Source organism: Portunus trituberculatus, chromosome 44 (genome assembly GCF_017591435.1).
Source record: "Portunus trituberculatus isolate SZX2019 chromosome 44, ASM1759143v1, whole genome shotgun sequence".
NCBI classification, from domain to species: domain Eukaryota; kingdom Metazoa; phylum Arthropoda; class Malacostraca; order Decapoda; family Portunidae; genus Portunus; species Portunus trituberculatus.
Window position 1 is genome coordinate 21,315,597 of NC_059298.1, and position 16,239 is coordinate 21,331,835.

Consider the following 16,239-nt stretch of genomic DNA (forward strand, 5'->3'; position numbering starts at 1 on the left):
GAGTGGAGTTCCACAGGGATCAGTGTTGGCACCAGTAATGTTCGCAGTCTACATAAATGACATGGTGGATGGGGTGTCCAGTTATGTGAGCCTATTTGCAGACGATGCAAAATTGTTAAGAAAAGTGAGATGTGACAAAGATTGCGAACTACTCCAGGAAGACTTGGACAGAATATGGAAATGGAGCTGTACATGGCAAATGGAGTTCAACACGACAAAATGCAAGAAAATAGAGTTTGGCAAGAGTGAAAGAAGAATCAGGAGTATGTACAAGATAGGAAATGAAGACATAAAACCAGTCATGAAGAAAAAGACCTTGGGGTGACAATTACCAATGACCTATCGCCAGAGAGACATATAAACAAAATAATTGGAGAAGTATTGAACTTATTGAGGAACATAAGAGTGGCGTTCAGATATCTAGATGAAGAAATGATGAAGAAAATAATTACTGCAATGATAAGACCGAGGCTTGAATATGCAACAATACAGTGGGCTCGAACTTAAAGAAACACATAAGGAAACTAGAGAAAGTACAGAGGGCTGCAACGAAAATGGTGCCTGACTTAAGAGATTTGACTTATGAAGACAGACTGAAAAGAATGCAACTTCCAACCCTGGAAAACAGAAGAGAAAGGGGAGACCTGATAGCAATATACAGAGTGATGATTGGCATGGAAAAATGGATAGGGAAGATCTGTGTATGTGGAATGGAAGAATGTCGAGAGGGCATGGGAAAAACTAAAATGGCCACTTATAGGAGAGATGTGAAAAATATAGCTTCCTCATAGAAGGGTGGAAGCATGGAATAGTTTAGACGTGGAAGTGGTCAACGCAAGGAATATTCATGATTTTAAGAAAAAGCTGGACATTAATAGATATGGAGACGGGACAACACGAGCATAGCTCTTTTCCCGTATGTTACAATTAGGTAAATACAATTAGGTAAATACACACACACACACATGTGAATAAAGACATTATAGCTGGAAATACAGGAGGAGGATGGAATAAGATACAGAGATGACTAACAAAAAGAGAGAAAGAAACTGTGATAAAGAAAGATGTGTTGCGCAAAAGCAAAGATGAACCCAAGCTTTTCTACAAATTTATAAATGGTAAGATGAAGAATAAGGAAACAATAGAAGAAATAATTAAAGGAGGAAAGACATACTAAACAGAGAAGGAAATGTGTGAAATAATGAATGAGAGCTTCAAAATTGTGTTCACTGTAGAAGAGTGTTTTACAGAACCAAATAGGACAGTGCATTGGCAAGGATATTGGAAGATTATTAGATAATTTGGATGTCAGAAAAGCAATGGGGCCAGATGATGCATCAGGCTGGGCACTAAAAGAATGTAAAGAGCAACTGTTGGATCCAATTTTGGAAATTATTACAAGTTCACTAAATGAAGGGAACATTCCATTAAAATGGAAGAGAGCCAACATAATACCAATATTTAAAGGAGGAAGGGCAACTGAGCCATTAAATTACAGACTGGTCCGGTGTCATTTACAAGTGTTATGGGGAAGTTGTGTGAAATAATTATCAAAGAAAAATGGGTTAAACATCTGGAAGAAGAAGTTATATCAAACAGACAATTTGGGTTCAGGACAGGATGGTTATGTGTGTCAAACTTATTAAGCTTCTACTTGAGAGTAGTAGAAGGACTGGAAAGCAGAGATGGATGGGTGGACACAATATACCTGGACATAAAAAAAGCTTTTGATAAAGCCCCTCATGGAAGACTACTTTAGAAACTAGAGAATATAGGAGGACTGTGAGGAACTTTATAAGAATGGACAAGGGATTATTTGAAGGACAGGGAGATGAAAACTGTGATCCCTTCTTTAATTGTTTTTTTTCTATTATTTCCCCAGTATTTGGGAAATTGTTACAAGTTCATTAAAAGAAGGGAGAGTACCACTAGAATGGAAGAGAGCCAACATAATTCCAATATTCAAAGGAGGAAAGTCAACTTAGCCATTAAAGTACAGACCAGTGTCACTTACAAGTGTTGTAGGAAAGATGTGTGAAATTGCTATCAAAGAAAAATGGGTTAAATATCTGGAAGAAGTACAAGTTATATCAAACAGACAATTTGGGTTCAGGAAAAGACGGTCATGTGTGTCAAACTTATTAAGTTTCTACTCAAGAGTAATAAAAGGACTGGAGAGCAGAGATGTATGGGTGGACACAGTATACCTAGATATAAAAAAGGCTTTCGATAAAGTTCCTCACGGCACACTACTTTGGAAATTAGAGAGCATAGGAGGATTGAGAGGAACTTTGTTAGATTGGATAAGGGATTACTTGAAGGACAGAGAGATGAGAATTGTGATCAGAGATACATACTCATATTGGGGTAAAGTAACAAGTGGAATGCCACAAGGATCAGTGTTAACCCCCATTATGTTCCAGATATATATATATATATATATATATATATATATATATATATATATATATATATATATATATATATATATATATATATATATATATAAATAAATGACATACAAAATGGGGTAAACAGTTATATTAATTTGTTTGCTGATGATGCAAAATTGCTAAGAGTAATCAAGACCTGAGAGGACTATTGAGAGGACTATTTGCTGCTGCAGGAAGATATAAACAAAATTATGAGTGGAGTAAGAAGTGGAAATTAGAGTTAAATGCCAAGAAATGTCACGTAATGGAATTGGGAATGAATAAGAGAAGACCAGTAGTGAACTATCTGATGGGAGAGGAACAAATAATGAAGACTAAAGAGGAAAAGATCTGGGAGTGATTATACAGGAAAATCTGAACTCTGGAAAACACAGAAGATATTTGGATTAGCATATAAAATGTTGAATAATGTTAGAGTGGCATTTCAGTTCATGAACAAAGATATGATGAAAAGAATTATTATGAGCATGACACGTCCTAAAGTGGAATATGCAGCAGTGGTGTGATCACCTAACTCTAGAAAAAGATATAAAAAAATTAGAACAGATCCAGAAGATAACTACAAAGATGGTGCCAGAACTAAAGGACCTAACATATGAAGACAAGCTGAAGGAAATGGGACTGCCAACCTTATAATATATAAGATAATGAGGAGACCTAATAACAATGTATAAAACAGTAAATGGCATTGAAAAATAGATATGGAAGACCTGGTGCTGATGACAAAAGAACCTAGAAGGAGAAGACGACATGTAAAGAAAATTAGGATGAGGTAGTGTGTGAAGAATATTGGAAAATACAGTTTTCCTCATAGGATGATGGAAAAGTGGAATGCATTGAGTGATGAAGTTGTTATAGCACATAATGTGCATAACTTTAAAGAAAAATTGGATAAATGGAGACATAGAGACAGGACACTCTGAGCCCCACTGAAATCCTGTACAATACAACTAGGTAATACACACACACACACACACACACACACACACACACACACACACACACACACACTTATTAGACATTTTAAATATACATACATTTATAGATATTTAATTTTGAAAATACAATGGACTGCATGATAAATAACATTCCTGTAAGTAGCTAACATTCAACTGTTGATATCATGAGAATTTAAGCATGATTCTTGTTTTCTGAACTCTATCTTTTAATGAAGTGTAGAATTATTTTGTTAAACCCATGTTGTTTCCTTGCTCATGATATGAGCTTATTGATAGCTGTTCTTTTATTTGAGTGTGAGCCTTGGATGATGGCCTTTGGCTGTTTTATTCATTACATATTTATTTTGATGATCTTGTCACTCCAACAAAATACACTGTTTTTCTTTTCTTAGCTTAGGAGGTGGTGGCATAGTAGATAAAGTGGTGAGTGAACATATGATCGGGCAGACATCCACACATAGGTTCAAATCCCACTACGTACTGCCCTGATACTTTGCCATTTGTCAAGCGGTTTAAAGTTACACCTACATGTCACCATGATACCCAGATTCTAGGTGGTTACAACAAAGATGTGCTTGGGTGGTGGTATGGGCCCTAATATGGGTACCACTATAAATAAATTGCCTGCATCACTAATGGGTGGAAGCTGAACAGCTCTTCTCATACTCTTTCAAGTAAAGCCTACAGCTGCTATTGACCACAACATTAAAAAAAAAAAAGGTGTACTGGAATATCTATAAACAATTACTTTTACCCTATAATGCATAGCTTACCATTGTCAAATGTATTAGTAATTTAAAGTAGAAAAATATGTAAATTTTTAACTCACTCAAGTGATGAATAAGTTGCATGTAAAGTTTGGGGTTGTGAGCAAAAAAGAAAAAAAAAATTGTATTCTTGTGAGCTCAGATAAGAATACTAATCACTTTCATAATGTGTTAAAGAATGTTAATTAAAAAATTTGACAAAAAAAATAGCTATGATTTTCATATATTTTCAGCTCTCTCTCTCTCTCTCTCTCTCTCTCTCTCTCTCTCTCTCTCTCTCTCTCTCTCTCTCTCTCTCTCTCTCTCTCTCTCTCTCTCTCTCTCTCTCTCTCTCTCTCTTTTTGTTACACTATCAAGTTGCAGCTTTTATGATATCAGGAAATTCTGTGTGTGTATGTGTGTCTGTGTGTGTGTGTGTGTGTGTGTGTGTGTGTGTGTGTGTGTGTGTGTGTATTTACCTAGTTGTAGTTTTACAGGGCCTGGGCTTTATGCTCGTGTGGCCCTGTCTCCATATCTACACTTATCCAATCTTACTTTAAAAGTAAGCACACTCGTTGCAGACACTACTTCTTCATTTAAACTGTTCCACGTGTGTTGTGCTGTACAGGGTATTAGCCAAAGCTCATTTTGTCTTGTCTCAATATCCATATTTGTCCAATTTCTCTTTAAACATGTTTACACTCTTTGCTACAACCACTTTTTTCTTCAAATAATTCCAGACTTCTATAGTTTGATTTTTTTTCTTTTTTCCTCACTTGAACATACATCCTTCTTTGTTTTCTTTCCATACTCCTTCTTGTGTCTCTCTTTTCTTTATCCATCTTTAGTACCAAGTAATCTGCCCATTTTTTCTATACTGTTTACTAATTTGTACATTATTGTCAGGTAAACTCTTTCTCTTCTGTTTTGTAGTGTTGGTAAGCTCAACTGTTCAAGTCTTTCTTCATAGCTAAGTCTTTCAATTCTGGTGCTATCTTTGTTGTTGTCCTCTGAATTCTTTCCAAATTCTGGTTATCTGATTTTTTTTTTCTATGTGAAACCTAAACTGCTGCTGCATATTTCAATTTGGAAAATGTCATGCTTGATATAATTTCCTTCATAGTTTCTGTATTGAAATAATTAAATGTTTGTTAACAAGCTGTATGTATAGTAGACTCGAATATCCTGTTTATGTGCCTTTCAGGCACATAAACATGATATTCGAGTCTACTATACATACAGCTTGTTAACAAACATTTAATTATTTCAATACAGAAACTATGAAGGAAATTATATCAAGCATGACATTTTCCGAATTGAAATATGCAGCAGCAGTTTAGGTTTCACATAGAAAAAAAAAAAAAAAAAAAAAAATTTCTTCATTACTTTTCATTATTTTCCTCCCATTTTACAGTTCCAAGAAGATCTCTTTTAACTGTTTCCTATTTCCAACATATGTGAATTTTGGCATTGAATTATAGTTTTCCTCTGGATTCATGCATGCAACATTTTGCAACTCCTTGTAGTCATTTTTATTCATTATTTGTGCATCATCAGTGAACAAGTTTATATAATTATTTAGATCTTCTGTCATTTACATATATTTGAAGTGTAGCAAGTACTAACACAAATCCTTGCAGTACTTCATTTGTCACTTTTGGACAACTTGAATTAGTGTCTGATTTCTGTTCTCATTTTTCCTTCCCTGTAAATAATCTTCTGTCCATCTCTTTATTGCTCACTGTAGTCCTTCTCCATTGTGCAGCTCAGTAGATTTGTGACACAAGGCTTCTCTTTCCCAAATTCAAATTGCATTTCTGTAGTTATCTAGTAAATATTGCATCCATTCTTATTTAATTTATTAGTTTGCTTACTGTACTTGTTAGTAACCCTGTCTGTTATTTAATGATTTCATTTTATTTCCACCTTTATATATTGGCACTATGTTAGCTCTTTTCCATTCCTTGCTACTCTTTCTCTTTCTTAATGAGCTGGTGATTTTATCCCACGAGTTCCTCCATTTGTTCTCTGCATTCTTTTAATATCCATCCATTTACTTGATTTGGTCTCATAGCTGTTCTAACATCCAGCTCTTTTAGCTGTTTCTTGATTTCTTGCCTCTACTTGTATCTCTTGTATTCCCTCATTCTGTGATAATGCTTTTGGTGCCACAGTGATAACTTTATAAATACAGATTGAAAACTGTCATTTATTAATTCATTCATCTTTGTAGCTTCATAAATTCTTCCTTCCCTTTTTAATTTGTTTATGCCACCATTATGTTTATTTTTTCTATTTACATATCTGTAGAAGGGTTTTCGTTCTTTGCATTCTCTTACTATATATTTTTCAAATTTTCTTTCTTCTCTTTGTATTGCATCATATTCATTCCTTGTTTCTCTGTATTCATCTCTAGTATTTATGTTCAGTTGTTTCATAATTGTTCCTTCCCCTGTCTTTCCTTTTTGCTTCTACACACCTCTTGTTTTGCCATTCATGATTCCTGATTTTCTCTTTAAAATTTGGCACAAACTATCTCATCCCCTCTCAGTACTTGATCCAAAAATGTTTCATATTTTTCTTGCACCACTCCACCGTCAAATGGATCTTTCCAGTTAATTTTTCCATAAAATTTATTAAACTCTTGCAAAGGTTGCCTTTGCATATTTTTATCTCCCAATTCTGTTGTTCCTTTTCCATGCAACACTTTCTCCTCCTGTAGCACTATTTGATTTGTCACAATAAGTTTTCACAATGGACTCATAATGTATACTTAGTCTACTTTCTGGAATTTTTATAAAAACCAAATCCAACTATGATGGTTCTTCTCTGCAAATTGTAATTTCATTCAACCACTGTGTTGTATTTGTCAAGTGGTTTAAAGTTACCTACATGTCACCATGATACCCAGGTTTTAGGTGGTTACACTAAAAATGAGCTTGGGTGGTGATATGTGCCCTAATATGGGTACCACTTTAAAATAAAATTGCCTGCGCCACTAATGGGTGGAAGCTGAACAGCACTTCCCACATAGATTCTTCAAGTATGCCTACAGGCACTATAGGCCATGACATTAAATAAAGAAAAAAACAGAAAAATCATGGTTTGCACAAGTTCTTACCTCCATGACCTCCATTTTCTTTCATTTTCATTTCCTTCCAGTTAATTTGTTTAGTGTTGAAGCCCCTTACTAAGAGCACTTTGTTACTTTTCCTTATTATTTCCTCTATACTATTTCTTGTTTCTAGTTGCATAATATTTCTATTGGTCTCATATATATATACAGTATATATATATATATATATATATATATATATATATATATATATATATATATATATATATATATATATATATATATATATATATATATATATATATGTGTGTGTGTGTGTGTGTGTGTGTGTGTGTGTGTGTGTGTACATGTACATGAAATGCACTTTTTATTGAATAATCTTATATCTTAACATAGACAACTTTGGATGTTGTTAATTCAAGCCTTGTTGTGGCTTTGATAAGATGTTATGATAATCATGTTTATGCATAAAATCTGCATTGTTTACATTGTTTGTGGCTAAAATACACTATATGCTGGAAGTTTCTGCTTGGGGTATGCTGGACTGCATTAACCTTCTACCTTGTGTTTGAAGATAGAGAGAATGACTGGTGACATTTAAGTCTTGTTTTTTCTTTTAACTTGTATGCCTTCAAATGAAAGTTGATTCAATAATAGTATACAACTATATATCACATGATGTGCATTTTCCTTTTTTTTTTTCCTTTTTATACATATGCTTTCAACTTAAAATTATTTCAACAATATGATTTTCATTGTATTTTTATAATACAGTAAATGTATTCGGAAGAAATACACCACATAGATTGTACAGTGTAGTATATTTCTTCTAGGAATCTTCAATAAATGTAAGAAGTGATAAAAGCTTTCTTTAGAGAACTAATGATATTTATCTTCTAATGGCTTCTGTAGCAGTAAGATGGACAGTGGAGGACAACCAAGCTCCCCTGAGGAGGAACCTCCTCGTGATCCAGGGGTGGCCAAATACCATTCATACACCAATGAAGACTTGGAAGGACATCGTGCACATTCCATTTACTTGGGTGTGCACGTACCTGGGGCTCGTCGAAGACCTCGCCACCGCCATCATCGCCACCATCACCATCACAAGAGTTCATCTAAGGATGGCTCTGAAAACAGACCAGGTTAGTGTAGTGCTGGCACTTCTTTTGAAGATTAACTTATTTGTTGAAGAGTGATAAGATAATTAATATACAAACAGCTAGTGAAAACTATTGCAATTCAAATATCATTAATACTCGAGGGTAAAACAATCGCATGGTCTGTTTTATATAATATAGGCTTCCTTATTCTAGAAAATGCAAATTTTCCTTTAGATTTACAAAGATTTGAAGTACAGCTCTAGATTTTATAATTTATAAAATCATGCTTGTCCATATTGGTTATTTTCATGGTGATATTCAAGGATGAATTCTTGGAAGATGCTTGCTGAATTAAAATTATACTGTACTACCAAAACTCAAGATAAATTATGCAGCAAGTGCAACAGTGAACATCTTTATTTACTTCCAACAGTTTAGAACATGGATTATGTAATTTTCAAGAATAGAATAAAAAGTGTGCAAAAATGGAGTTGACCAAAAGGCATAGATATGTGGTGAAGAGTACTTCAATTTACACTAACTTGTATTGATATTTAGAGTAAAGTTACACATTAGTTATTTATAAACTTACATTGTAGTAGTATGTTTTAGAAAAGGAAGGAAAACTTAGAGGCAGGAAATCAAAGCTGTAGGACAAAAGTGTGAGAGATTAGAGCAGTCATGCTTTTTAGGAACAGATTAAATGTAGGCAAACTTCCTGCAACTAGGAAAAGTAGATGTTGATAGACAAAGTTAAAAAAATTAACTAGGCAAGGTACAAGCATGGAGGCACAATTTTGAAAAGCAAAAGGAGGGACCCCATTGGGTCCATATGTCTTCTGAGGGTTTATGCCAGCAAGTGCATGAAAATCATCACTGCAAAGGATCTTAATGGGTATCTTGAAATAGTCACAGGGTTGATGAAAGGAAGAAACAAACACTGAATCATCTAAGGTAGAGTTTTTAGCAAAGGCTTGAGTGAAAACTTTAACTTTAGAAAATAGAGGAGATAGCAGTGATGCCATCAGCTTGAAATAAATAAAGAAAATATGAAGGAAAGTTCTCAGATATGTTATTGAGGTGCCTGAACTCGCGTGGAGAGTTAGCTTTAGATGAATTGTAACATTTTTTGTTGATGAAGACTTTTTTTTTCTGGTTAGCTGGAAAACAGACTGCATGATTTCAGCCAGAAATATGAAATATGCATGAGATTCAGATGATGGAAGACTCAAGCACTTTTTGTGGGCCACCTCATTATGTGAAGCAGTTTTTGAAGGTTTAAGTCAAGGGAAAGGGGATTGTATGCCTCCATGCCAGATACTGTCACCTCTGTTATGCACTCAGCACACAGAAATGGGCCTCTGACACAGAAGCAGTAGTCATTCCAAAGAAAATTTTGAATAATATCTCTTCAGGTTCCCCAATTAGCAAAGGCAAAATGCCTCCAGGCATGGTGAAAATTTGCCAAGAGCTCACATTTAATTTCTTTGCTTTTGTATATTATTATATACTCTTATCCTTTTTTTATTTTTTTTTCTCACTTGTTTGCTCATGCAAGTTTACTTGAGGAGCAACTGGTTAGGAATGGCTAAGGAGAAGTTTATGCTATATACAAAATACAATATAGGGGTTGTTTTTAAGCAATTTGTGAAATATTTATTTCTCAACATTTTTAATCAAAATTAAGCATAAATTAACTGTTTCTTACTGCTTAGATTTTATTTTTTGTGGTGGGCCATTTCTAGCCATTAAGAGCATGTGTCACCAAAGCATGTGTGATTGATAACCTGGAGGCTCTTTCTTTCTCTTCATTGTACCCCAATGTATCATGTCTGAAATGCCATGTCTTCTAAATAGTTTCTATATTGTGTTGACTTGACAGTCATAGTCACTGCATTATCAAATATGTGTATTGAATTATGCAAAAGAGGCTGTGTTCCTAGTACCTCTTCTTCACTAACTTTTCTTAATGTTATTCATTCAGGTAGGCAATTCATACTATGAAAAATTATTTTTTATATCAATTAAATGACACAATAAATGGTAAAGAAGTTAAGTGACTGGCTAATGAAAATTGATATCCTTAACATCATATGTATCTCTATCAATGAAGGAATAGTTTTATAGGATTAAAAAAGGGTGATTATTTTCCCCAAGTTCAAAGGAGACACACAAAAACCACTAAATTACAGACCAATGCCACTGACGAGTGTAATCACAAAAATGTAAAAAATCATAAAAAAAAACAGACAGAGTAGATTCTTGGAAGATAACAATATTCTTTTCAATTTCCAATTTAGTTTCAGGAAGATTAGAAATCTTGTACTTAAAATTTCTTGTGTTATTATTTAAGAGTAGTTGATATAATATGAGAGATTTTTAGAAGACAGTATTTACTTAGATTTGAGAAAAACTTTTGATAATGTGCCACATAAAAAACTTTCATGGAAACTGCAAAATATAGTACTAGGTGTTGATGGAAAATTTTTGTGCTTATTTAATGAAGAAGTACTGATGAAAATTATCATATGCCCAAGATTAGAATTTGCAGCAGTAATTTGATTACCACATGAAAAAAAGTTGGAATATATACACAGCAGCAGCAGCACCCTAGATGATACCAGAATGCCAAAATCTGCCATACGACTAGGTAGGATGCAACTTTCAATTTGAAAAGGAAACAAGAGAGGGGAGGGAGACATAATTGTACTTTACAGATTACAGAGTGGAATTGAAAAGTAAATAGGGAAGATCTACTTGCATTGAATGAAAGGAAAACAAAAGGATACAGAAGAAAACTAAAAATAGCCACCTGCAGAAGGGACATAGAGAAGCTAACCTTCCCTCATAAAAGCATTGAGGCTTAGAATAGACTAGAAATATTCATGACTTTAGGGAAAGAAATATGAAGAAAGGATAGTATGATCTGAGCTACTTTCTTTCATGTCACTACTAGATAAACACATGTGGCAGAAAAGAGTGAGGTGGGTGGATTGTTGGCAAACAGTGTTGCCAGACAGTCTACTCTCAAAATCCATTAGTAGCATTCAGGGAATAGATCTTCTAAAGGCTCATTCCATGCATGCCATAAAAACAGGCTGAGGCAGCACATTCATGTTCACAAAAATATTTCTCTTCAAAATTTAAAACTATATTTCAGTTCTATTGAGATCATGAAAAATTAACAAAGTACTCGAGGCTTACCGTAGGTCAGTTGAAGTTTACTTCTAATTTTTTTAGGCAAATCACCTCTGCTGGGGCGGAGATTTCACATGAGAGAGAGTGTGCGTCACGCACTGCCGGCAGACTTTAAAGTACGCGACATCCACATGATGAACCAAGTAGGAAAGTAGAAACCTGTAGAGCTTAAGGTAGGGAGGGAGAGGAGGGCATGTGAAATCTCTGCCCCAGCAGAGGTGATTTTGCCTTGAAAAATTAGAAGTACACTTCAACTGACCTACAGTAAGTCTCGTGTACTTTGTTAATTTTACTTCGGTAAGATCACCGAACTGCTGGGCAGAAATTTCACATGAGGCTTTGAAGCCATGTGGATGTCGAGGATAAAGAGGAAAAAGAAATGCCCCACAAGAAACAGACTACAACTATTATTCATGGAGTGAATTTGTACATGAGACAGTCATATGAGTGCAGTATAAAAATAACTTACATTGCATCCAAACTTAATCCAAGCTACAAACAACAGTGAAATATGGCATCTGTATATTAAAAGAATGGTAACATATCACATCCTACCTAAGTTAAAGTAAATTAACTAAGAACATCAGGGCACTACAACACTTGAGTGCAACAACAACCAAAAAACAAAAGGGCCCCTGCTTATTCTAACACTGCATCCTGAAAAAGGTCAGAAGCAGCCACAATGTTCTTATTATAATATTTGGCAAAAGTAGACTCCCTAGACCAGCCCACCTTTGCCACAATGCAAGCAACAGGTACCGCTGCCACCCCGGCTTTCGATGCCGCTGCTGGCCGCACACTACCAGCAGAGAACTTTGAGACGTCTATGCCTGACATGTAGAGCATAGTCCGGACCCAACGAGCGATAGTATCTTTGGCAACAGATTTATGGGGTTTTATGAAACTGATGAGGAGTCTGGCATCAGTGTGCATCTCACCCTTTCTAAGTTCTTTAGTCGCATCAATGTACTTCAGTAAAGTGGTACAGACACATAACCTGGGGTCCTTAGGGTAATGATGGTGACCATGTTGATGTTAGAATTTGGTCTGGATTGTTTAAGAAATTAAGTGTTCACTAATGAGCATGTCTCTGATCAACAGTAGTTGTAAGGTTTGAATTTGGCAGCTTGTGTTAAAGCCATGAACATAACCAATTTTAGAGTTAATTCTTTAAGAGTTAAAGCATGTAAGGGGAATATGGACCTTAATTTCTGTAAGACGGGTTGCACGTCCTATGTGTCAGTGTACCTGGGTTTAGGAGTCCTAAGGTTGAAAACCCCTCTCATGAATCTAACAACCAAGGGGTGGTTTCCTGCCCTGCAACCATCCACCACAATGCCGAGGAAAGACAGGGCACCCCTTGCCGTGTTGAGACACTCATAACCCACACCCCTGTGAAAGGTTTCAGTCAAAAAATTTACTATGTTACTTATAGTTGGAGTAGTGGGATCGACATTCCATCTACTACAAAACTGCGACCACCTCTGGACATGTGGGTGATATTGCCTCTCAGTGCCTGGTTTCCAGGAAGCAAGTCTGATGTCTGCAGCCGCCGCCGAAACTCTTCGTTTCTGAAAGTTTCCCCTGATAGAAGGCAGTCCATGAGCCTCCTATGGGACATGACGGGATGCGGGTCTATCGTGGACGGGTGGGTTATGACATTCCTCCTGCTCGTTATCAAACGTGGGTAGTCTATTAACAACTTGAGCAGCATTCCCATCCAAGGTTGGGACGGCCACAGGGGAACCACCATCCAGCCTCATGCCTGCTCCGCACGCAACTTCTGTAGGCACCTAGCAATTGATGAAAATGGAGGAAAAATGTAAGACAGATCAAATTTAGACCATTCCAAGGAAAAAACATCAAAGTATTTAGCCTCAGGATCCGGCTTCCAAGAACAGAATGTAGTAACCTGTTTGTTAAGCCTAGAGGCAAATAAATCAATGGATGGTGTCCCAAAAACATTACACAGGGTAGTAAAAATGTGTGGGTCGAGTTTCCACTCATGCCTATCATTACTTGTGCGAGAGGCAAGATCAGCTAAGGTGTTGTCCTTCCCTGTTATGTGTGAACATGTAATCCATGACTTGTGTTCCAGACACCAATCCCAAATTTTGGAAGAAACATCATTACAGGACTTGGACTTTGTGCCTCCCATTTCATTAACATAGTTTATGGCAGTGGTATTATCACAAAAAACTCTAATGTGTCTACCTTCCAGCTCATGTGCAAATGCCTGCATAGAGAAAAAAAATAGCTTTCAGCTCCATGATGTTCATATGAAGCTCTTTTTCATCGAGAGACCAGGTGCCACTCGTAGTCTGACACCCCAAGTGACCCCCCCAACCTAAACTGGAGGTATCAGTAAATGAGTCAATGTCAGTGCCTGACATAAAGATGTGTCTGTGGTGCCTGTCCACGTTGGCTAACCACCAGGAAAGCTCTAGTTTCATGTCAGCAGTAATATTTAATTTCCTGTCAAACTTACCATGCTCCTGTTTCAACGCGGCAATCTTGCCCACTTCCAACTTCCTATAGTGAAGTTTACCTAACTCCACTGCTGGGATTGCAGCTACCAGGAGGCCAATCACCCTGGCCACCTCTCAAATGGAAGTAACATCTTGACTCAAAAGACTTGTACATCCTTGGCGAATTTTGATTAATCTACACTCAGGTAATGAAGCAGTCATGAACTTGGTGTTAATGACATTTCCTAGGTATTCAATACATTGTGTGGGGGTGAGAACAGACTTCTCCACATTAACACAGAACCCCAACCTCTTCAACAATGAAATGGTAGCCTGAATTGCCTTAAGGCAACCTGAATAAGAATTACTGCAAATCAATGTGTCATCAATAAAACTGGTGATAGTGTATCCTTCCTTCCTTAGAGTGGCAAATACTGGCTTCATCAGTTTTGTGAAAAGCTGAGGACCCTCAGAAATGCCATTGGGGAGGCAGGTAAATTGATAGATAACACCCTGCCATGTAAAACATATCTTTGTTGCTTATCTGCGACCTTAACAGAAAAATAAGCATGCCTGAGATCAACAGATGCCAGAATATTGCTAGTCAATGCAGTACTTCTGATGGTACAATATACAAGAATATTCAGTATCATATGATCAAGTTCTGTTGATCTTGATGCATATCCTTTATATTACTTTAGATTTTCTTTTATTTTACAGGAATTATATTGTTCAGTTTGAAAATGCCTTTGCAGTTGAATGCATTACAAATTGCATATTTTGATGTATTGGCTATGGTTATAGAAATATAAAGTCTTCATGACATAGCTTGATGGTAGCCTCCCACTTCCCAGCAATGCCCACACTGGAGGAGGACTGCCCTGATGGTTTCTCTTGTACGTCACCTCGGTCCAGACCAGGCAAAAGGGACCCCCATGAGAACATGATTCCTTTTGAGCAATACTTTTATGTTTCATGGTCAAAAGTAATATACGTCAAAGGATAAATCATGAGAGATTAGTTCTCTGCTTAATATTTTTTTTAATATGAATAGCAGATTATTATTAAAAGAACAGGTACACTGCTCTTTCATGCTGTAGAATTTTGTCTTCTCTACATATTATATTGTGAAGTAAATGCTACTTGATCAGTAATAATTCAACCTTCTTAACTGTGAACATAGTATGAGGGAATCATGGTCTAGGTATTCCCTCATGAGTGAGCCTTGCCTTGCTGATGCATGATGCAATATATATTGATAACATAAGTGACTAGATTCTTGTCCCATGATGCAAGGCTTTCCAGTCAAGAATTTATTTTGGAAGATTTGATATTACTAAATACTTATACAGCTGGAACTAGATGAACTCACTGGTGTTGACTGCCTGTCAGTTAATACTTGATCTTAGTGAGTATATCTGCTAATTAATAATAACAGCGTGTGGAATTTTACCAGTTTTTGTGTGTGTTACTTTATTTAATATACACAAAACAAGGAACTTTTTTTTTCCCTGAGATGTATTGCACCACTTAATGTATACACATCCATTCAAATAATAAGTTTGCACACTTTTTTTTCCAGAAAATGACTATTATATGATATATCAATTCTTATACATGTGATTTCTTTGTGGTTGGCATGGAGTGATTTTGTGACTTACCAAAGAAACAAAAATTTTTTTGCTTTAATTTAATGGTTTAAGCTTAACAAGTATTATGTGCAGGAGTGAGTATGCTAATATATACATAGGCTATAAAGCAGTAATACAGGAATTTATAATACTAAATGCAGTTTCCACTTTTACTGTATTCTGTAAAAGGGGATAAGGATAAAGGAACAGGAATCCCTCCCCCTAACAAACCTACCTTCCATGAAACAAGAAGGAAATAGAATCTTGTTTATAGTTGTTTGCTATAGCTGTTTTCTTTTCTTTTGTAGCTTTATGCCATTTTTGTCTTTCTATTACCATTTTGTTTATGGTAGGAAAGGCTTTTCTGTAACATGAATGATGTTATAACCAATTTGGTCTATGTAAGATGTGTTTACAGTTGCTGGTGTGCATAGGTAGTCATGTACTGGAGCAAGCTGTTATGTCTATGCTATTTTAAATGGCCAGCTAGCTTATTGCCACCTCCATGAGGCACAACAGTACTATTAATAAAGTGGGACTTAACTCTTAGGATATTTTATAAACTCTACAGTGGTTGTAGATTTTATTCTCAATCATAGAATGTG

At 35.8% G+C, this 16,239-nt stretch overlaps 1 protein-coding gene across 27 annotated transcripts in view; it reads left to right on the plus strand.

Moving 5' to 3' along the window:
- Positions 1–16,239, plus strand: part of LOC123518691 (sodium-driven chloride bicarbonate exchanger-like) — a 328,162-nt gene that overhangs the window by 237,215 nt on the left and 74,708 nt on the right. For 21 of the 27 annotated variants that reach the window (XM_045279674.1, XM_045279662.1, XM_045279658.1 and 18 more), the window contains 2 exons: positions 8,147–8,379; positions 14,858–14,899. In XM_045279674.1, coding sequence (XP_045135609.1) covers positions 8,147–8,379; positions 14,858–14,899 — 275 coding nt within the window. The remainder of the gene's footprint in view (positions 1–8,146; positions 8,380–14,857; positions 14,900–16,239) is intronic. The other 6 variants (XM_045279673.1, XM_045279684.1, XM_045279685.1 and 3 more) reach the window with 1 other exon arrangement.